The 21,213-nt window shown below is 49.4% G+C and overlaps 3 protein-coding genes across 3 annotated transcripts in view; 2 read left to right on the top strand and 1 right to left on the bottom strand.

Moving 5' to 3' along the window:
• The first annotated feature begins 2,903 nt into the window (after positions 1 to 2,903).
• SMARCD2 (SWI/SNF related, matrix associated, actin dependent regulator of chromatin, subfamily d, member 2) lies at positions 2,904 to 11,711 on the top strand. Its single transcript, XM_006833577.1, has 13 exons — positions 2,904 to 3,207; positions 7,359 to 7,543; positions 7,712 to 7,754; positions 7,892 to 8,014; positions 8,703 to 8,858; positions 9,508 to 9,603; positions 9,721 to 9,822; positions 9,925 to 10,086; positions 10,209 to 10,306; positions 10,499 to 10,634; positions 10,795 to 10,917; positions 11,014 to 11,115; positions 11,194 to 11,711. Exons 1-13 carry the CDS (start codon positions 2,992 to 2,994, stop codon positions 11,245 to 11,247), a joined length of 1,596 nt encoding a protein of 531 aa, XP_006833640.1. The 5' UTR covers positions 2,904 to 2,991; the 3' UTR covers positions 11,248 to 11,711.
• Positions 11,712 to 12,178: 467 nt separating this feature from the next.
• Positions 12,179 to 20,450, bottom strand: PSMC5 (proteasome (prosome, macropain) 26S subunit, ATPase, 5). Its single transcript, XM_006833576.1, has 11 exons — positions 20,381 to 20,450; positions 19,758 to 19,829; positions 14,616 to 14,685; positions 14,075 to 14,172; positions 13,853 to 13,909; positions 13,530 to 13,760; positions 13,126 to 13,252; positions 12,754 to 13,043; positions 12,561 to 12,671; positions 12,394 to 12,480; positions 12,179 to 12,279 (listed from the first exon to the last, which is right to left on the bottom strand). Exons 1-11 carry the CDS (start codon positions 20,402 to 20,404, stop codon positions 12,226 to 12,228), a joined length of 1,221 nt encoding a protein of 406 aa, XP_006833639.1. The 5' UTR covers positions 20,405 to 20,450; the 3' UTR covers positions 12,179 to 12,225.
• Positions 20,451 to 20,973: 523 nt separating this feature from the next.
• FTSJ3 (FtsJ homolog 3 (E. coli)) overlaps positions 20,974 to 21,213 on the top strand; it is a 6,740-nt gene continuing 6,500 nt past the window's right edge. Inside the window, exon 1 of the mRNA XM_006833575.1 lies at positions 20,974 to 21,040. Coding sequence (XP_006833638.1) covers positions 20,974 to 21,040 — 67 coding nt within the window. The remainder of the gene's footprint in view (positions 21,041 to 21,213) is intronic.

Below are 21,213 nucleotides of genomic sequence, written 5' to 3'. Positions count from 1 at the left end.
ATATAACCTGAAAGAACTGAGATAAAAACCCAAGCCTCAACTTGAAATATTAAGAATTCTAGCATAGCGGTTACAAATCGGGCTGCTAATCTCAAGATCAGCAGTTCGAAACTACCAGCTGTTCTGTAGGAGAAAGATGAGGCATTCTGCTCCTCTAAAGATTTATAGCATTGGAAATCCTGTGCAGGATCACTATGAGTCGGAACTGACTCCACGGCACACTACCACTACCACCACCGTGGGCAAATGGAATTCTGGTGTGGCACTATAGGATAAGCACTCAACTGCAAAGTTGGTTTGAACTGCAAGGTAAGTGGTACAAATCTACCAGCTGCTCCTCGGAAATCCTATACAGGGTCACTATGAGTTGGAACTGACTCAATGTCACTAAAACAACAACATGGGCAAGTTATTGAATGATACAGAAAGCATCAAGAGAAGATGAAAAGAATAAACAGTCACTGTGCAAAAAAGAAATGGTCGGCGTTCAACCATTTCAAGAGATAACATATGATCAAGAACCAATGGTACTGAAGGAAGAAGTCCAAGCAGCATTGAAGGCACCGGTGAAAATCCAGTCTCTAGGAATTCATGGAATACAGACTGAAATCTTTCAACAAACTGATGAAGTACTGGAGGCGCTGACTCATCTATGCCAGAACATTTAGAGGATAGCTACCTGGCCAACTGATTGGAAGAGATCCATATTGTGTCCATTCCAGAGAGCGGTGACCCAACAGAATGCAAAAATCATCAAACAGTATCATTAATATCATATGCAAGTAAAATTCTGCTAAAGATAATTCAGAAACGGTTGCAACAGTACAGTGAAAGAGAACTACCAGAAACTCAAGCTGGATTCAGAAGAGGAAGTGATATGAGGGATATCACTACTGACAGCAGGTGGTTCTTGGCTGAAAGAAAAGAATACTAGAAAGACGTTTCCTTGTGCTTTATTGACTATGCAAAGGATTTTAACTACATAGATCATGACAAACTATGGATAGCATTGTGAATAATGGGTATTTCAGAATGCTTCATAAGAAACCTATACTAAGAGGCAGTTATTCCAACAGAACAAAGGGATACAGAGTGGGTTAAAATCAAGAAAGGTGTGCACCAGGGTTGTGTCTTTTTACCATACTTATTCAATCTATATGCTAAGAAAATCTGAAAAACTAGGTTTTATGAAAAGAACTTGGCATCTAAATTGGAGGAAGACTCATTAACAACCTGCAATATGCTGATGATACCACTTTGCTTGCTGAAAGCAAAGAGAATTTATAATACTTCTGACAATATCAAAGACTATAACCTTCAGTATGGATTGTACCTCAATGTAAAGAAAACAAAAATCTTCACAAGTGGGCCAATAAATAACATCATGATAAATTGGAGGAAAAAAACTAAAGTTGTCAAAGACTTCATTTCAATTGTATCCACAATTAGTACTCATGGAAGCAACAGTCAAGAAATTAAACAACATATTGCATTGGGTAAGTCTGCTGCATAAGACCTCTTGAAAGTGTTCAAGAGCAAACCTATCAGTTTGAAGACAAAGATGTACCTGACCTAAGCTATGGTATTTTCAATCGCCTCATATGCATGTGAAAGTTGGACAATGAATAAGGAAGACTGTAGAATTGTTGCATTTGAGTGATGGTGTTGAAGGATATTAAAAGTACCATGGGCTGCTAGAAGAATAAACAAATCTGTGTTCAAAGAAGTACAGCCAGAATGTTCCTTAGAAACCACTATGGAAAGAGCTTGTCTCTCATACTTTCTGACATGTTACAAAAGGGACCCAGTCCCTTGTGAGAACAACATGCTTGGTAAAGTGGAGAGTTGGCGAAAAAGAGGAAGACCCCAATGAGATGGACTGACATAGTGGCAGCAACAGTTGGTTCAAACGTAACAGTTGTGAAGAAGGTGCAGTATCAGACAGTGTTTCGTTCTGCTTATAGGGTCGCTGTCAGAACTTTCTCAACAGCGCCCAACAACAAACTTGAATACTGAAGAAACTTATTTAACTAGACGATTTTTCATGGTGCAAATTTTCTTCACCTAGAAAATTTTCATGTGGAGTTAATTACTGGGCTTCCTTAAAGTGAGGCACAGCAATTTAAAAAATGCGTGAGAACGCTGACAGTTAGCCAAATCAACCTTTACACAGTTGGATTTAGTCCACTGGCCACTGAGCCACCAGAAAGGACTTCCTGCCCCTGAGATCAGCTCTTATTTCAGTCTTTAACATCGAAAATGTAGAAAGGATATTTGACAAAACTACATGAGGCTTTCTGGTCCTGTAAAGATTTACAGCCTCGGAAACCCTGTACAGGGTCGCTGAGTCGGAACCGACTCCGGTAAATCACCACCACCACCACAAGCAGCGTGGCTGGATAAGTCCTGGAGGTGGCTATACCCGGAAGAGAGCGGCAACTGTCCTATTCTGTGTGGCAGCCTTATGCGACCTTCGACCTCTGACCCCGCGCTTTGCTCAGCATTTCCGGACGGATTTTCTCTCCCGCCTCTCTAGTGAAGGGCGGGTCCAAGTCACGTGGGCGTGGCTTAGAGACCAGCGGTTAGGGAGGGGCGGGATTTGATGAGGCATCTTAGCATTGGCCTTTACATGTGGGCGGGGCTAGTGCAGAACTGGGTTGGGCGGGGCAGGAGTTGGTTGCAACCTCTTGGTAAGCAGGGAACCGGCGGCTAAATTTGCCGCGGCCGGGGGCGGCAGGCGTGCGCGTCGCAGATCCCGGATCCGGAATTATTACTATAGGAGCGGAATCAGGATCGGCCTTAGCCCAAACCGGGTCAGTGAGCAACTCGCGAACTTGAAGTCAGAAATCCCGGAACCCGGATCAACAAACCCAAAACCAGGATTCGCATAACCCGGAATTTAGATCAGAAAGTCCCGGAACGCGGAATAAGGAGCGGATTTGGTGCGAAGCCCGGAGTCCGGATCACGACACCTCGGGACGGGACGGAGCGATGTCGGGTCGTGGCGCGGGCGGGTTCCCGCTGCCCCCACTGAGTCCAGGCGGCGGCGCCGTAGCTGCGGCCTTGGGGGCGCCGCCTCCCCCCACAGGACCCGGCATGCTGCCCGGACCGACGCTTAGGGGACCAGGGCCGGCTGGAGGCGTGGGGGGCCCCGGAGCCGCCGCCTTCCGCCCCATGGGGCCCGCGGGCCCGGCAGCGCCGTATCAGGTAAGGAGGCGGCTCGGGGGGCCGAACCGCGAGGACGCCCGGGCAGGGGTTGTGGGAGGCTCTTAGTGAGGGAACTTCCTGGACCGAGAGCACCGCGCTTTGCACGGGGAGCTCACGGGAAATATAGAGGACAAGACCAGGGATTCTTGGGGTGCGGCTGCGTGGTGGTGGAGGAGTTGGGGAAAAGGGTATGTGGAGGAGTTGAAGCAGTTGAGGGTTTCTGTTAAGGATCCCTGGGTGGCGCCGTGGTTAAAGCACTAGGCTACCAACCAAAAGGTCGGTGGTTCAAACCCACCAGCTGCTCCGAGGGAGAACGATGTGTAATCTGCTTTCCTAAGATTACAATTTTGGAAACCCTATGGGGTAGTTCTCTTATGTCCTACGGATTAAAACTAGACTTCCTAGGAGTCTGAATCGACTCTACAGCAACAGAGTTTTGGGGGGCGTGGGTGGGATTCTGAGTAACTGAGGGATGTAGGAGTTGTAGCAAGTGAATATGTGGATCTGTGGGTCTAGTGTAGCACCTGGGGTGCGGATCCTGGAAAGTGATGAGAAAGTTTTAGAAAAGGGGATGGCCAAGGGCCCTCCCTGAGAAAGCAGGCTTTCCCTGCACTGGCCTCTGTCCTACACCCAGTCCACCCTGGTTTTTCTAGTCCGGAACTGGCAGCGTTTAGCGTGCCCTGTCCTGTTAGCCCCGCTGTGTTCTGAGATGGCTCCCAGCTGCTAATGAGGAAGAGCCTGGTTTCCCACGATTGTGAGCCGCTCAGTACACAGCAAGGGGATACCATCGCCTTGTGCAGTGCTGGGGGACTACTCCCAGCTCCACCCCTGGAGCCTTCTCCTAGGTGACCGGGTTAGAGCAGCGATGGTGGTAGCCAGGCAGAGGCACCCTGTGACATATTGTGCAGCAGACGTTTCTTGGCTTTGTGCCTGTTGTCATAGTGTCCAGGAGTTGATTTGTCTGGAGGAGCCACGAGCCCTGCTGGTTTGAAGTCACTTCAAAGGACCCTACTGCCTTGACCCATTAGGAGTTTGGGAGGAGAGCTTCTCAGTATGTAGCTCCAGAGGCTGTTGGGAGGCAGACTCCACCCTTAGGGTCAGGGTGTAAGGAACTCCGCTGGCCCTGCTGGTGGTGCTCCTCATCCCCAGGTCTGTTGGCATAGATAACTCCCAAACGTTTGGGAATTGTGCCTACTCTCTCCATTTTCATGTAGTCTTCAGGTCTCACATTGCCACATCCAGCCCAGGTGCCCTAGCATTCTGTATTGGCTTCCTACTAATCTCCCAAGGTCTGCCCTAGACTTCCTCTGTCACCCGTCAAAGGTCCTGGAAATGGTCCCTCATGGGTTAGGGTATATACAGGACCCTCACTTCCCAAAGAAATGGTTAACTGGGGGCACTTAATTATTTTCTCCTTATGTTTCACCCCTCCTCCAAAACAATACAAAAAGGTCTGGGCATGGACAAAGATTGACCTGGTCCCAACGCCTCCAGCTGGGATTCATCTTAACCCACTCGTCCTCCCCCATGGGGATTCATGGGCCCAGGTGGCTCTGAGTGGTCTCTGCATGAGCTGAGTTTCCCTGCAGCCTTTGACCTCGAAGCAGCCAGGAGCCTCTGCAGTTCTCTTGGCATGCATCCTGTGGGAAATACACCCTAAGGAAAGCCCCTTCTCGATCCATACCACAAGGGTTTTGTGGGGCGTGGCCTTGGGACTTCAACACAACCGAACTGGCTGGCTGAGTGGCCTGGGCTCTGTGATGGGGTACTAGGGGATAGCACTGACCCTCTGCTTCCCAGGGCTTCCCATCCCAGCTCACTTCCATGAGTTTGGGTTCAAGAGCAGGAGAATCTGCAAGTAGGGTTGTAAGGCTTCAAGGAGAAGGAACTTGAAGTATGGGGAGCAAGAGGATTTCCTGCCTGTTAGGGTTCCTGAAGTGAGCTAGAAGAGCAGAGATTTGAGGGGAGCGGATGGATAGAAGGGACATGATGAGCCACTTCCCTCTGATTCTAACTGTGGATCAAAACACCAGAAAATCAGAAATGCACTGACAACCACAGGCTTGGGTCTGAGAAGCACATGCTCTCCTGAACCCTGATGCCTCCGCTAGAGGCCCACAGCCCTAGGCTTAGTGTTCTGTCCTTCCTGTTCTGGTGGGGAGGTAGTGGTGGAGGGGTGGGCCAAAGAGAGGAGGTTACTGCAGACTTCCGGGACTCAGGGGACTGAGTCAAACCTACCTAGGTAGGCTACAGGTAGTCAGCCTCAGGGCTAACTGGGCTGTTAGTGGTGGTGGTAGGTGTTTTGGTTGTTTTAATTCCTAGGTTGTTGTGGGGTTTGTTTTTTTTGGAAGGGGGAGGAGTTCCTGGTACTTTCCAGCCCAGGTGTAGCGATTGGCAGGGACTCTGTGAAGTGTGGGCAGCCTTCCCTTGGGCCTGGGTGAGCCCCAGAAGACGGTGCAGATGTCTGGGTGGAGCCTATTACAGACCTGGTGAGCCCCAGAAGACGGTGCAGATGTCTGGGTGGAGCCTGTTACAGACCTGGTGAGCCCCAGAAGACGGTGCAGATGTCTGGGTGGAGCCTATTACAGACCTGGTGAGCCCCAGAAGACGGTGCAGATGTCTGGGTGGAGCCTATTACAGACCCTGCCTGAGCCTCTTGTCTTGGGACTTCCTGTTACCTGAACACCTGCCTGGGAGGGGTGGGTGGTATGGCAGGAGGTGTTGTGAGCAGCTCGCCTGGGCTGTTTGGAACCTGGGTTCAGAGCTGTGGCCACACTGAGCTTGTTTTCTGGGTAAGGCAGAGAGACAGGCTGTCTTTTGCCTTCCAGCAGCTCATATGAGCTTCTTCCTGATGGGGAGAGATTTGGGGCAAGACCCCAGAGTCCTCCCCTTTAGCTCTTCACTCTCCCCACCAACCCTGCTCCACGCCGCCTTCCTCTCCATGTCTGCGCCTAGCAAGTATCTAACCCTCCAGTGGAAACCTGGGGCTGGGGCAGAAGAGCAGGAGAAAATGCCCTTTCCATGGTGGCCATGAGGGTCTGATTTGGTCCCCACCCAGCCTGACTTGGTTAGCTGGTTGTGCTGGTTGCATAATCTGGGCCCTGGGGCCAGCTCTGCGAAGCTGCCAGGGACAGCATGTGCAAGGCAGAGCTGCCAAACAGGCCTTGCAGGCAGCAGCCTGGGGGTGGGGGTGGGGGGCGGCAGGCGGGGGTGGAAGGGACGCCCAGATGGGCTCCACAAAAATGTTGGGGGCCTGAGCCTGGGTGGGAAGCCTTGCCAACTTGTAAGGAAGCTACTTCTGTCACCTGGATGTCTAGGTCTGTGATCCTGGCCCCCCAGGACAGCCTTACTCCCGTTCTCTACATTGGGATTGTGAAGCTAACTTGAGCCTGAGCCAGCCCCGATTGCCAGGTGGTGCCTGGACCCCGGGCAGAGTCCAGGTGCTAGGTGTCCTTTCTCCCAGGGACCACTCAGGAGCCACTTTTTCTCTTTTGGGGTCTTTTGGTGTAGGAGTAGGGAGGTGCGTAAAGGGTTCAGTTATGGGTTATAGGAAGGGGACATATGGCGACCAGATGGTCTCTGGACTCTGCCGGAGCCCACCACTTGGGACTCTCTCTGAGACACCCTGTTGCAGCTTGCTCACCTGGGCACTGCTGTTGCGGGCTTGCCAGCCCCCTGGACTGCCCCGCCCCCTCAGGTGCACCAGGGGTTGTGCATGGAGGCTCTGCCCTTGAGTCTCAGGGAGGCTTAACAAAGCTTCAGCTTGCTCGTGCCATGTACGCTGGCCTCAGCTTCACCCTCCAGGTCAGGGAAGAAGGATGGTAGGGCTCAGGGACCATCTGAGGGCCTCAAGAGTGCCTTCGAGTGAACGAGGAGTCTGCTGAGGGGCCCTTCTTTGGCAAACAGGATTCTCCTCCCACCGTGGTCTCTGGCAGATCTGCTCCTGCCTCATTTGCTGGCATGAGTGCCAGGGTAACTGAAGGGGGCGGGACAGGTGTGGTTTACACTTCTGCTGCAGGCGCTTGCTCCCCTTTGTCTCCCTTGCTGGCACCCTGCTGCTCCAGTGCTCAGCAGGGATGGAGGGTATGGCCTTTGGGCTCTGCAGGGCCCCGCCACTGACCTCTGGCCCACCGGTGGCTCACTTCCCCCAGCGGCCTGGCATGTCTCCAGGGAGCCGGATGCCCATGGCTGGCTTGCAGGTGGGACCCCCCGGCGGCTCCCCATTTGGCACAGTTGCTCCACTTCGACCTGGCATGCCACCCACCATGATGGACCCATTCCGAAAACGCCTGCTCGTGCCCCAGCCCCAGCCCCCGATGCCTGCCCAGCGCCGAGGGTAAGATCTTCCTGTTCCCCACCACCACTCCCCCAGACTTTCCTTCTACTCTAAGAACTGGGTGACTGAGGAGGACCTGGTTCTCTTGGGGGGGAAGTCCTGGGAGCTGAGGAGATGTCTGAGTTGCCGGAGACACTGACGTCTTACATGGACTTCTCTCCTCCCCAGGCTAAAGAGGAGGAAGATGGCGGATAAGGTTCTACCTCAGCGAGTAAGTTTGTTGGGAGGGGCGCCTTGGAGACCTGACTGATGGATGGCTGGGGATGGGGGTGCCAATCTTCCCAACCCTGGGATCAGGGAGGTAGGAGCCAGATCTGCTGCTGACGAGGCCCTCCTCCCTTCCTCAAGATCCGGGAGCTTGTCCCTGAATCTCAGGCGTACATGGATCTCTTGGCTTTTGAGCGGAAGTTGGACCAGACCATTGCTCGAAAGCGGATGGAGATCCAGGAGGCCATCAAAAAGCCACTGACGGTATGAACAGCCTTGGCCATCCCCAGCCTTCCTGAGGGGCCAAGGCAGAGTCTGTGTGGGGCTAGCAAAGGGGTTTCAAACTTCAGGATACAGCCAAGAGTGAGGCTTGAACTCAGTTGAATGTGTTGCGATGGGCATATTTCTTTAAAATGAAACACAAAACATGGAGGGTATTTCACATGTGGTAAAGGTTTAAGTATTATTTCATGAGATTTTTGTTCTAGATATTTATATATAAATATATGCTCATGCGTAATGGGTCATGATTTTAAATATGCTCTGAGTTGTAATCAAAAGTAAGAAAGCTACTAGAATAGAGGGTGGATAAGGGTAGCTCCTGTCGCTGTTCTCATCTCTAGAGAACATTTTGTTGTTGTTTAAATAATTATCTACAACAATCCCCAGAAGGGTAAAGGTTTTCCAGGAGACCCAGATATCTGGGGACCATCACCAGGGTTTGGGTATTACTGCCACTATGATCTGGAAGCTTCTGCTTTGCCTAATAGACACTACCAGTCCCACATTCTGAAATTGTCCATGCTACAGGCAATTCCTCGCTAAAGCTGGGCATTACTGCTTCCAATACCTGTTCCCAGGGTCACGCCAGGTTGCGGTTGATTGTTGAATGAGTGAAGACGGGAAGGTAGAAGAGCCATTCACTCCTAGTTACTTGCCTTTCTCTCTTTAGCAAAAGCGGAAACTTCGGATCTACATTTCCAATACATTCAGCCCCAGCAAGGCTGATGCTGATAGTGCAGGAAGTGCGGGCACCCCAGCGGGGACTCCAGCAGGGGACAAGGTGGCTTCTTGGGAACTCCGAGTGGAAGGCAAACTGCTAGATGACGTGAGTTGGGAAAGGGGGTTCCCCAGGGGAGGTGACCTGTGTGGATTTAAAGTGGGGGCCAGACAGTTGAGCGTTTGCAGAGAAGTCCTGCTCCTCCGGGAGAGGGTGCTGGTAATGGCCACGCTTTGTAGAGCTCCAAGCCTGTTGGTTTGTATGGTTATCACTGCTGCTTCCTGCAGATGGCAGTAAAGCATCTTGAGGAAAGGGCACCAGACCCAGAACCATTAGCTGTGGTGTCACTTGTGACTCATGGTAACCCCATGTGTCAGCATAGAACTGTGCTCCATAAGTTGTAAATGGCTGGCTTTTCAGAAGTGTTTGCCAGGCCTTTATTCTGAGGTGCTTCTAGATGGACTTGAATCTCCAACCTTTCAGTCAGTAGTAGCTGATCATGTTTTGCACTATCCAGGGACTTCCTTTGGAATTCACAGAGGCCCTTACTGCCTTGCAGCAGGCTGTGTGGAGAGCCCTGTGCCTCCAGTCTCTCTTTAGTCCTAGAGTCTGACTGCTTCCTTCAGGGCCCAAGACTCCCCTGGACCCTGACTCCAGGGCTGAAACAATGGACCTTTTTCTGGGCTTCACACAGCTTTGAGTTCAAGCATGAAGCAGCTTAGCAACACCCCCATCTCAAACCCCTTTCTACCCCCAGCCTAGCAAACAGAAAAGGAAGTTTTCTTCGTTCTTTAAGAGCCTCGTCATTGAGCTGGACAAGGAGCTGTACGGGCCTGACAACCACCTGGTGGAGGTGAGCGTGGTCCCGCCCGAGGACAGAGCATAAGCTGATATGCTAGGGCAGTGTCCTGCTCTCGAGTCCCTAAGAGGGCCAGATGTGTGTTCACACCCCTTTCCTGTTCCTTGCCAGTGGCACCGGATGCCCACCACCCAGGAGACAGATGGCTTCCAGGTGAAGCGCCCTGGGGACCTCAATGTCAAGTGTACTCTCCTGCTCATGTTGGATCATCAGGTGACAAGTGCCTGGGGGCAGGGACAGGCTCCTACTTCAGCTTATGTCTCGCTGCTTTTTCCCCCAGGACTCTCCTCTGACTGCTTTCTGTCCTGTCCCCAGCCTCCCCAGTACAAGTTGGACCCCCGGCTGGCAAGGTTGCTGGGAGTGCACACACAGACGAGGGCCGCCATCATGCAGGCCCTGTGGCTGTACATCAAACACAACCAGCTACAGGATGGGCACGAGCGCGAGTACATCAACTGCAACCGCTACTTCCGCCAGGTGAGCCAGATCCCCGCCAGGCTGCTTCTCAGCCAGTTTTCAGTCCATTGCTCTAACCGTGAAATGGGCCACGTCCTTTGGACCCCTCAGAGGCATCACCGAGCCTTTGGTGCTCTCTGCAGATCTTCAGTTGTGGCCGACTCCGTTTCTCCGAGATTCCTATGAAGCTGGCTGGGTTGCTGCAGCATCCAGACCCCATTGTCATCAACCACGTTATTAGGTAAACTGAGGGAAGGACAGGGGATGGATCTTCTGAGTAGAAGTGCCTTTGGCTTGATTGAACGCTGAAGGGAAGCAGCAGGTTTGGTTTCTTGTTTCTGGGTTGTGAGCATGAACGGGTCCCAGGGTGGATCCAGGTGGTTGAATGAATATAGCCGTGTTCTTCCCCCTCCCTTCCATGTGTGGCCTACAGTGTGGACCCTAATGACCAGAAGAAAACTGCCTGCTATGACATTGATGTGGAGGTGGACGACCCACTGAAGGCGCAAATGAGCAATTTTCTAGCCTCTACCACCAACCAGCAGGAGATCGCCTCCCTTGATGTCAAGGTGGGCCATGTGCTCCCATTTTACCTCACTGCTGTGGAAGGGCCGGAAGGCAGGCTAAACTGCCTGCATATGTGGGTCTCTGCCTCATTCCTTGGGGCTTCAGCCTGGGAAGACTCCTTAGAGAAGAGGGTTAGTTTAATACACAACCCTTTTCCCCCAGATCCATGAGACCATTGAGTCCATCAACCAGCTAAAGACCCAGAGGGATTTCATGCTCAGCTTTAGCACTGACCCCCAGGACTTCATCCAGGAATGGCTCCGTTCCCAGCGCCGGGACCTCAAGGTGGGGTTTAAGCAATAGATGACTTCACAGCACTACCTCTCCAGCTTCAGGGGTGGATCGGTTCAGGGAATTTTGCTGTGATTTTCCTTTCCGCAGATCATCACTGATGTGATTGGGAATCCTGAGGAGGAGAGGCGGGCTGCGTTCTACCACCAGCCCTGGGCCCAGGAAGCAGTGGGGAGGCATATTTTTGCCAAGGTGAGCCCCTGCCCGACTGCTTGCTTGCCTTTGGTTGTAAGTAGCCAAGGCCTGAGCTACTTTTGGCTTCTTCTCCAGGTGCAGCAGCGCAGACAGGAATTGGAACAGGTGCTGGGAATCCGCCTGACCTAACTGCTCAGGGAGCTTCCTCTTGTTCCAGCTCTGGAGCCATTCCTGCCTCAGCCTGGAAAGGGACCACCCTCTGGGTCCTGACTGGGGCAACCGACATGTAGGCTAAGGATGGGGTGAGGTGTGTCTCTTGTCACCCTCTATCCCTCAGCTGTAGTTTCATAAATGTAGTGATAGGATTCCTTGTTGCTTGGGTCCCCAAAGCCTTATTAATACTTACTTTATGCATTGGCTTTAATTGGGTTCAGTTCATTAACAGATGCCTCCTCTGCCTCCTGCAGGCAGGCCCAAGTAGGACTGTGGGAGGCTGTAATGGGACATTGTAACAGACGTTTCAGAACCAAAGGCTGCTGGGTTTGCATGTTTACAGACTCCCCCTTGGGGCTCTGGGCAAGGAAGGGGGCACAGCCCAGACTCTTCCTAGCCTTCCGAAACCAAAGTTCTTTGCCATTCCTATGAACCCAGCCTTGCTGCTGGTTTTTCCTTTCCTTTGGGTATTTGCACTATTTGGGAAGCAGGTTTTTCTATGCGGGAGCCACTTTTTTTGTATAGGGGTTAAGTTGGGGTTTTCCAGAGAGTTCTCTTTGGTGCCTCCTCCCTTACGTTCTTTCCTCAGTCTATGCAAGCGGTTTTGGCCGCCATCATCTCCTGGGGTGCCAGAGTGCTGCCACCCGTTTCTTGGGCCCAGTGAGGTTAATGCCTCGTGGAGGGAGGGGACACTCCAGCTCTCTAGCATGGCCTTAAGCGTGGGTATATGCATGGTGGAATGGCCAGTAAAGTGGGGTAGGGGGGCTGGTTGCCCTTTGGAGCTGGGTAAGGAGGGTGGGTCTAGGCAGATGCCACTTCTGGCAGGTTTGGAAGTTTCCAAATAAATCCTTTTGTTTACGGTGCCATAGTCATTGCGCAGTACAATCAGTCGTTAACGGCCAAGTCTTAGAGGTGGCTCACAAAGCTTTATTGAGAAGCCACAGAGTGCCCACCTCACTTCCAAAGCTTCTTGATGGACATGTTTTTCTCACTGTCCTTCTGCATGACCTGGAAAGAGAGTGTGCAAGGGTGCGCTGTTACACACAGGTGAACGCACTCCCTCCTCTCCCTGTGATGGCTCTATAGCCGCCACAAACAGAGAAAGGCAGGGACATAATATACCTTGGCTACTGCCATCTCAAAGTCCTCTTGGGTGACGTGAACTCGCCGTTCCCGCAAGGCATACATGCCAGCTTCTGTGCACACGCCCTAGACAGGGAAAGGCGATGAGATGCTGCCACTGTGCCCCCTTGGCCCCAAGCATGGCCTGCCTCCCAGTCTCCAGCTACCTTCACTTCAGCCCCCGATGCTCCGGGCATGAGCTCAGCAATTTTTCTCAAGTTGATCCCCCGGGTCAGGTTCATTTTCCGAGAATGTATCTTCAAAATGTCTAGCCGGGCCTATGGACCAGAGAGAAAAGGCCCGAGTCCCCTCCTTCCACCCCTACAGCCAGCACCTCTCCCAGCACGGTCGGTCACAAACCTCCTCGTTGGGGGGTGGGAATTCAATTTTTCTGTCAATGCGCCCAGGGCGAAGCAGAGCTGAGTCCAGAATATCGATCCTGTTAGTAGCCATGATGACCTTGATGTTCTTAGTGGCCTCAAAGCCATCTAGCTGGTTGAGCAGCTCCAGCATGGTGCGCTGCACTTCACTGTCACCTCCAGAGCCCCCCTCCAACCGTGAGGAGCCAATGGAGTCTATTTCATCCATGAAGATGATGGACGGAGCATGCTCTCTCGCCATTACAAACAGCTCCCTCACCATTCTTGCCCCTGTGAGGAGGGCCAAACCAGTGTTAGAGGGCCCAAAAGACCCTTGTCTTCCCACTTCCTGCTCATGTTTCTGGTAAATTACCTTCGCCAATGAATTTCTGTACCAACTCAGAGCCAGAGACGCGAATAAAGGTGCAATCTGTATGATGAGCGACAGCCCGGGCCAACAGTGTCTTCCCAGTGCCCGGAGGTCCATACAGCAGCACCCCCTGGTGGGAAAGAGGAGGAATCAGGGCAGAAAGCCAGCCCTTCATTTCATTCCCTGGGAATTCACTGAGTGCTGTGTGCTGGGTCCAAGAAACAAAAAATGAACAGCCAGGAACTTCTAACCAAACCCTCAGTGTGCTGGAAACACCTCTCCCAGAGCCTCTTGGAGAGGATCCAGCCTAAGTAGCTATAGTCTATCCCAACGTCCCTATTCTATGACCTGGAGCAGGAGTGGGTTTAGCATAACACGGCCCTCCTAAAGCCAACCCTGCTTCTCACCTTGGGCTGTGCAATACCCAAGGCTTCAAAGAGCTCAGGGTGTTTAACAGGCAGCTCGATTACTTCTTTGATCTCCTTGATCTGCTTGTCCAGTCCACCAATCATCTCGTAGGTGGAATCTGGTACCTTCTCTACCATCATCAGTGATACCAGTGGGTCCACCTTGTTGGGCAAGATCTTGTGCAGGGTGTAGCTGTCATTTCTTAGAGCCACCCGGCAATTGGGTGTCACCTGGATACAAGGAGCAAGGGAGTTTCAGAAAGTAGTGCAGTAGGAGCTGACCCTAAACCTACCCCCAACCCCACCTCACCTGCCACACTCACATCATTGATGTCGATGTTCTTGTCCACATCGACAACAAACTTGCCCTCGGGATGTACCTGAAAAAAGGGCTCCGTGACTTTTCACAAACTCAGATCACCAACCACGACTGGTCTCAGAAGACCCACAAGTCCTAGACCACGACAAAACACCTCCCAAAGCCACCAAGGGATAGAAATGCAGTGAGCACTAGGGGCTGCTCCTTGAAGTTTTACTGCCTTTACCTTCACCAACACTTTCTTCTTATCCATGGCCCGGACAACTTCCCCCACGTAGGAGCCCTGTTCCTGCAGTAGCTGTAGTTCCTCCCGCAGCAGACGAACTAGGGGGGGACACAGGCATCGGTGAGACTCTCCTAGCATGCCCCCTCACCCCTGACTCACTTCACCATGAACTGCACACCATTAGTTCTGAAGGGAAAGCCACACACAAAGGAACTCTTGTCCTTAACGGGGTTATAATACAGCACAGAAAAGATGTGGTTGTGAAACAAGCATTTTGTTATTGTTAGGTGCCGGGGAGTCGGTTCTGACTCATAGCGACCCTGGTATAGGGTTTCCGAGGCTGTTAATCTTTACGAGAGCAGAAAATCTCATCTTTCTCCCGCAGAACAGCTGGGAGTTTTGAAGTGCTGACCTTGCGGTTCGCAGCCCAATTTGAAACAAGCATAGGAGAGCACAATCCACAGTATCACCCAGGGCTGGGAGGAAACCACCTCAGAGCCACATCCCACAAGCAGCCTTCCCAAGTTACCCCCCTCCTCACCTTTTGCATTTAATTCATTCCTCTGTGCCTGAAGCCTCCGGAGGTTTTGGCTCTTGTCATTCACAATCAGCTGTGCAAGACAGAAGCAAATTCTGTTACCAGAGGGCAAAGGGCAGTATCAAGGTTAAGAACCTTCACAGTGGGTGTGAACTGAGACTGGGACAACTACGGGGCATCTACACATGGTCTCAGGTGCTCCAATATGACCCTAATGACCCTGTCCTGTCTCCAAGAGTTCCTTTGGTCTATGGCAGTCATCAAAAAGGACTGCTTGTCCAATACTGGTCCAGGAATAATAGCCCCTGATGGAGAAAAGGTACCGCTGACTTGTGGATTTCTTGAAGGGTGACAATACACAACACTGAAGGACTACCAGCCTTTGAGAGAGACGCTTGCATTCTAGCCCAGCTGCTGCCAATAAATAGCTAAGAACAACTAGAACAAAACTGAGAAGATCTAGATCTGTTTCCAGACTATAAACGGAAATCACCTAACCTGCTCCACCACTCAGTTTGTTGTGCTGTGGTAGCTTAAGTGTTGCTGTTATACTGCCAAGCTAGGCCACTGGTATTTAAATAACAGCAGGGTACACCCATGGTGGACAGGTTTCAACTGAGCTTCCATACTAAGAAACTAAGAAAAAGGAGACGTGGACTACAGAATGGTTAGCCACTGAAAACCTTTTGAATAGCAGCAGAAGATTGTCAGATTCAAACCAAAAGATTGAACACTGAAACATGATGAAGAGCACCAGAACACTGTCAGATACACTGTCAGATACACTGCTGGAAGATAAGCCCCTCAGGTTGAAAGACACTCAAAATATGACTGAGGAAGAACTGTCTCCTCAAAGCAAAGTAAACCATGATGACGCAAATAGAGCACAGCTCTTAGGACCAAAACGAGGAGAAATAGCTGCAAACATTGATTAATAACAGAACATGTAATGTATGAAGTATGAATCTAGGAAAATTGGAAGGTGTCAAAATTGGAACGCATAAAGATAGATATCCTAAGCATTAGTGAGCTGAAATGGATTGGAATTGGCCATATTGAACCTGACAATTATCTTGTTTACTACGCCAAGAATAACGAACGAGGAATGGCATCGCATTCATTGTAAAAATTTTGAAGATCTTGAAGTATAATGCTGTCTGTGACAGAATAACATCCATAGTCCTGGTGTGATGCTTTGGGTTAATGCGCTGGACTGCAAGATCAGTTTGAACCACAAAGTTGGCGATTCAAGCTCCTTGGAAACCCTCTGTCACTATGAGTCAGAACTGACTTGACGACACTTAACAACACAAGGAAGACTAGTTAATACCACTATTGTCCAAATTTATGCACCAACCACTAAAGCCAGTGATGATGAAACAAGAATTCTATCAACTTCTTCTGTCTGAAATTGATTAAACATGCAATCAAGATGTACTGACAATTACTGGTGATTAAAACGTAAGGTTGGAAACAAACAGGAAGATCAGCAGTTAGAAAATATGGCCTTGGTGATATAAACAATGCTGGAGGTAGTATGATAGAATTTTCCAGTAACAATGACTTATTCATTGCAAATATACCTTTTTTAAACAAAAGACTACCAGGTGTATAGAGAAATCAAATTGACTACATCTGTGTGAAGAGAGGATGAAAAAGCTGGATATCAACAGCCAAAACAAGGCCAGGGGCAAACTGGAACAGACCATCAATTGCTCATTTGCAAGTTTAGGCTACAGGGCAAGAAAACTGAATTTAGAGATCACCTCAAGAACAGATCTGATGCATTAAGCACTAATGACCAATGACCAACAGAGTTGTGGAATGACATCAAGAACATCAGACAAGAAGAAATAAAAAAGTCATTAAGAAGACAAGAAAGAAGAAAAAGACCAAAATGGGATGTCAGAAGAGACTTTGAAACATCCTCTTCAGTATAGAGATAATTATGCAAATGGAAGAAACAAAGAAGCAAAAAAGTAGAACAGAGTATTTCACAGGGCAGCTTAAGAAAAAGCCAAGTATTATAATAATGAAATATGCAAAGACTTGGAGTTAGAACCAAAAATAAAAAACACACTCAGCATTTCTCAAGCTAAAAGAACTGAAGAAAAAATTCAAACCTCAACTAACTGAAAGATTCTATGGGAAATTACTGAATAATGCAGAAAACACCTAAAGAGAAGAGATGGAAGAAATACAGAGTCACTGTACCAAAAACAAATGGTTGTTGTCCAACCATTTCAAGAGGCAGCATATGATCAACAGCTAATAGTACTGAAGGAAGAAGTCCAAGGTGCACTGAAAGCATTGGCAAAGAAAAACGTTCTGGGAACCGAAGGAATATAAATTGAAAAATTTCAACAAACAGATGCAGCACTGGTGGTAGTCATTCATCTACACCAAGAAATCAGAAAGACAGCTATTTGTCCAACTGACTAGAAGAGCGCCATATTGGTGCCTATTCCAAAGAGAGATGACCCAATGGAATGTGGAGATCATAAGACAATATCATTACTTTCTCATGCAAGTAAAATTTTGCTAAAGATAATTCAAGAACTCTAACAGTACACTGACAAGAAACTGCCAGAAATTTAAGTTGGATTCAGACAAGGATGTGGAACAAGGTAACACTGATGACATCAGATGGATCTTGGCTGAAAGCAGAGAATACTAGAAAGATGTTTATCTGTGCTTTACTGACTATGCAAAGGCTTTCGACTGTGTGGATCATGACAAGCTATGGACAACACTGGAAAAGAATGAGTATTCTGGAACACTTATTTGTGCTCATGAAAAACTTGCACATAGACCAAGAGGCAGTCTTTTGAGCAGAACAAGAGGATACTGACTGGTTTAAAATCAGGAAAAGTGTACACCAGGGATGGTATTCTTTTCACCATACTTATTCAATCTGTGTGCTGATCAAATAATCTCAGAAGCTGGATTATATGAAGAACATGGCATCAGGATTGAAAGAAGACTCATTAACAATCTGAGATGCAGATGATACAACCTTGCCTGCTGAAAGCAAAAAGAACTTAAAATACTTATTGATAAAGATCAAAGATACTTTCATTGTGGGATGCACCTCAATGTAAAAGAAACAAAAATCCTCACCATTGGACCAATAAACATCACCATGAAAAATGGAGAAAAGATTAAAGTTATTAAAGACTTCATTTTGCTTGGATCCACTATCAAAACTCATGGAAGTATCAGTCAAGAAAACAAAGAACACAAGCAAAATGTAGGACCTTATCCAGAGAAGCAGCGACACCAGAGATGGAGGCAGAGATGGTGACATGGAGAGAGGGAGCAGCTGAGGACTCTAGATTCATGGGAAGAGAGGGACTGAGAACTGGCAGCCAGGAGGCAGACTTGCAGAATGTGCCCTTTGGTGGTGTAAATTATTATATATGCCTGAGTGTAAAGAGCTAAAAGGAATAGCGAGAAATACTGTTAACCTATAGCACATGGAGGGGTTATAATCATTACAATGAAACAAGGTGTATGATTTCTTCTTGTATGATGTTCAATTCACAATTTAAAAAAAATAAAATAAATCAATGTATTGCATTAGGCAAATCTGCTGCACATGACCTCTTTACAGTGTTTAGAAGCAAAGATGTCTGTTGACGAGTAAGGTGTGCCTGACCCAAGCCATGGTATTTTCAATAGCCTCATATGAATGTGAAAGTTGGACAGTGAATAAGGCAGACCATAGAAGAATTGATGCATTTAAGTTATGGTGTTGGAGGAGAATATTAAAAGTACCATGGGACTGCCAGAAAAACAAACAAATCTGTGTTGGAGGAAGTACAGCCAAAATGTTCCTTAAAAGCCAGGATGGCGAGACTTTGTCTCTCATACTTCGGGCAGATTATCAGGATGGACTAGTCCCAGGAGAAAGACATGGTGCTTAGCATAGTGGAGGGTTAATGAAAAAGAGCCCACCCCACGAGATGGACTGACACAGTGGCAGCAGCAACAATTGTGAGCACGGTGCAGGACTGGACAGGGTCTCTTTCTGTTGTGCATACAGCTGCTATGAACTGGAACCGACTTGCTGGCACCTAACAGCAACAACAACCCTGCTGCTTTTCTCAGCGATGGGGAAAAACAGGAAATCGCACATAAACTTACTTTTAAAATTGCAAATCAGTCATGTTGTTGATACCTTAAATACACCTGGAGTTCAGAAATTTTCCTTGCAGTTTACCCCCATCTACGCGTAGTAGTTTTTCTTATTCCTATGGTTACTGCTTCCTCTTTCACTAAAGGGTTGCCCAATTCTTAATGATTTGGTCTCATGGAAGCCACACTGTCTTTCCTCACATTCTCGTTTTGCCCTGTCCGGAGCCCACTTTCTTTGCTTTGATAAGAAACTCTCATTTAAGTCTCTTCTAAAAGGAATGGCCTTCAATTATAGATACGTTTTCTGTTAATATTTGAATCTTGAAGATGTCTAACAAATTGAATACTATTGAGTCTCAAAGTGGTTGTACTTGAAAGGTACAAGAAACCTAATCTAATAAATTTTATATTATGTTGGTGGTTCAAACTCACCCTCAGAAATCCTATACAGGGTCACTGTGAGTCAGAACCAATTTGACCTCACTAACAACTCCTCATAGGTTCCCTTTTCTAAAAACTACAACAAAAAAAGAAAAAGATTAGGAATTTTGCACCATTGTTGTTAGGTGCCATCGACTCGGTACCAACTCATAGCAACCCTATGCACAGCAGAACGGGCCGGGTCCTGGGCCAACCTCACTATTGTTGCCACACACGAGCCCACTGATGCTGCCACTTGGCCAATCTATCTTGTTGGGGGGTTTTCCTCTTTTTCTCTGACCCTCCACCTTACCAAACATGATATCCTTCTCCAGCGACTGGTCCCTCCTGACAATATGTCCAAAGTATGAGATGAAGTTTGCATGGTACTCCACGGTAGGGACATGGGCTCTAGAAATTGGTGTGGCTCTGTGCGTTAACGCGCTGGACGGCAATGTTTTTTTGAACAGCAAAGTGGGTGGTTCAAGCTCACCAGCGGCTCCTCAGAAACCCTATACAGGCTCGCACTGGGTCGGTACCGACACGGCAGCACTTAACAACAACAACCCCCCCCACGTTCCTCCTCACCTGAAGCTCTTCGATCTTGGACAGGTAATACTGGCGGAGTCCACTGCCTGCCTTTCCCTCTTCCAGCTCCATCTGAAGACACAGGAAAATGACCGAATATCAGGCTAAGTGTCGCTACCCCACAAGACTTACATATCAGGCGGCGTTATGTAGAAAGAGCTCCGACTTTGAAGCCTTAAGATTTAGGTTCTAGTTGACTGCTCCTTCAGAACCCTTCGTTTCCACATGACTTAAAGAAAATGAGAAGGAGAACACCGCCTACCTCCTAGAAAGGAAGACTGAGTCAGAAACACCGGGGCGCTTTGTACGGTCGCGCACTACTCAAACCCAAGGTGTTAAAGTTTCAGCGGGGTCGGTGGGACGGCCGGGCGCCGGGTCCTCCAGCTAGCTGCGACTCGAGGCCGTTCCCGCTCCTACTGCTCCGCTAGCTCCCTCTGCTTTTACGGCGTTCTCCTCTCGCAGCCCGGCCCTGACACAGCAGATCCGGTCCCAGCAGAGCTCGGTCTATATTGCTCTACCTTTCTCCGACCACCTTACCTCCGGCCAGCTCCCCACCTTGGCTAATACCCGCTCCATATCCAGCCCTGGTCCCGGTCCCGGTCCCGGTCCGACTGCTGCTATACCTGCTCCAGCCCTTCAAGCGCCATCTTCTCTCTTAAACTAGCACCACTGGCCTCCCAGCGGCCTCGACGCGCAAGCGCAGAAGAAATGACTTGGGGCCAGAAGACAAGGGCAGAGAAGAGTTCCGGGTCAATAAGCCGAACGGGCGGAAGGCGATGTTAAATAACAGAGGCCATGATGAGAGGGTTACAACTGGATTCAGGCGCTTTGGAAGGGAATGCGGAGGAGGGCGAGAAAGTCACAAACGGTGCTCTCTAGAAACTTGATTTGTAGTCCATGTACTCTGCCCTCCTGGTCCCAGATTCCAACTAATTAGACCTAAGGATGAAGCCTTGAGAAAAATGTATTGCCACGCTCAAAATGGCAGAAAACAAGGCTTTGCAGACTCAAGGGCGGAAGCGGAAGTAGTTTTGCTGCCTACATGTGCAGCTCAGGGGTGGGGAAAACGGTTCCGTACAGAGGAGTTCGATGTGGGGAACGCGTGGAATGTGATTGCTGGAAGTGGGACGGAAAAAGCGAACTCTAGTGCTCAGAGAAAAGACGTTCTCAACTTTTCCTATCTTTCCCCCAGATTAAGTGACAACCTCGTTCCACCATGGGCAAGAAAGGGAAGGTCGGGAAAAGCCGGCGGGACAAGTTCTACCACTTGGCAAAGGAAACTGGTGAGCCTGGGTGAACGCTCTTGGGCCCGTCCGCCCTCTTCCCGAATATTGGGTTCCTCTGGAAGGAGCTCTAGTAGCGTAGTGGTTACGAATCGGGCTGCGAACCTTAAGGTCAGCGGTTCGAAACTACCAGCCGCTCCACGGGAGAAAGATGAGGCTTTCTACTCCCGTAA

Source organism: Chrysochloris asiatica, unplaced genomic scaffold (genome assembly GCF_000296735.1).
Source record: "Chrysochloris asiatica unplaced genomic scaffold, ChrAsi1.0 scaffold00007, whole genome shotgun sequence".
In the NCBI taxonomy this organism is placed as follows: Eukaryota; Metazoa; Chordata; class Mammalia; order Afrosoricida; family Chrysochloridae; genus Chrysochloris; species Chrysochloris asiatica.
Note: the sequence above shows the minus strand (reverse complement) of the source record. Positions and strands in the feature narration are given on the sequence as shown.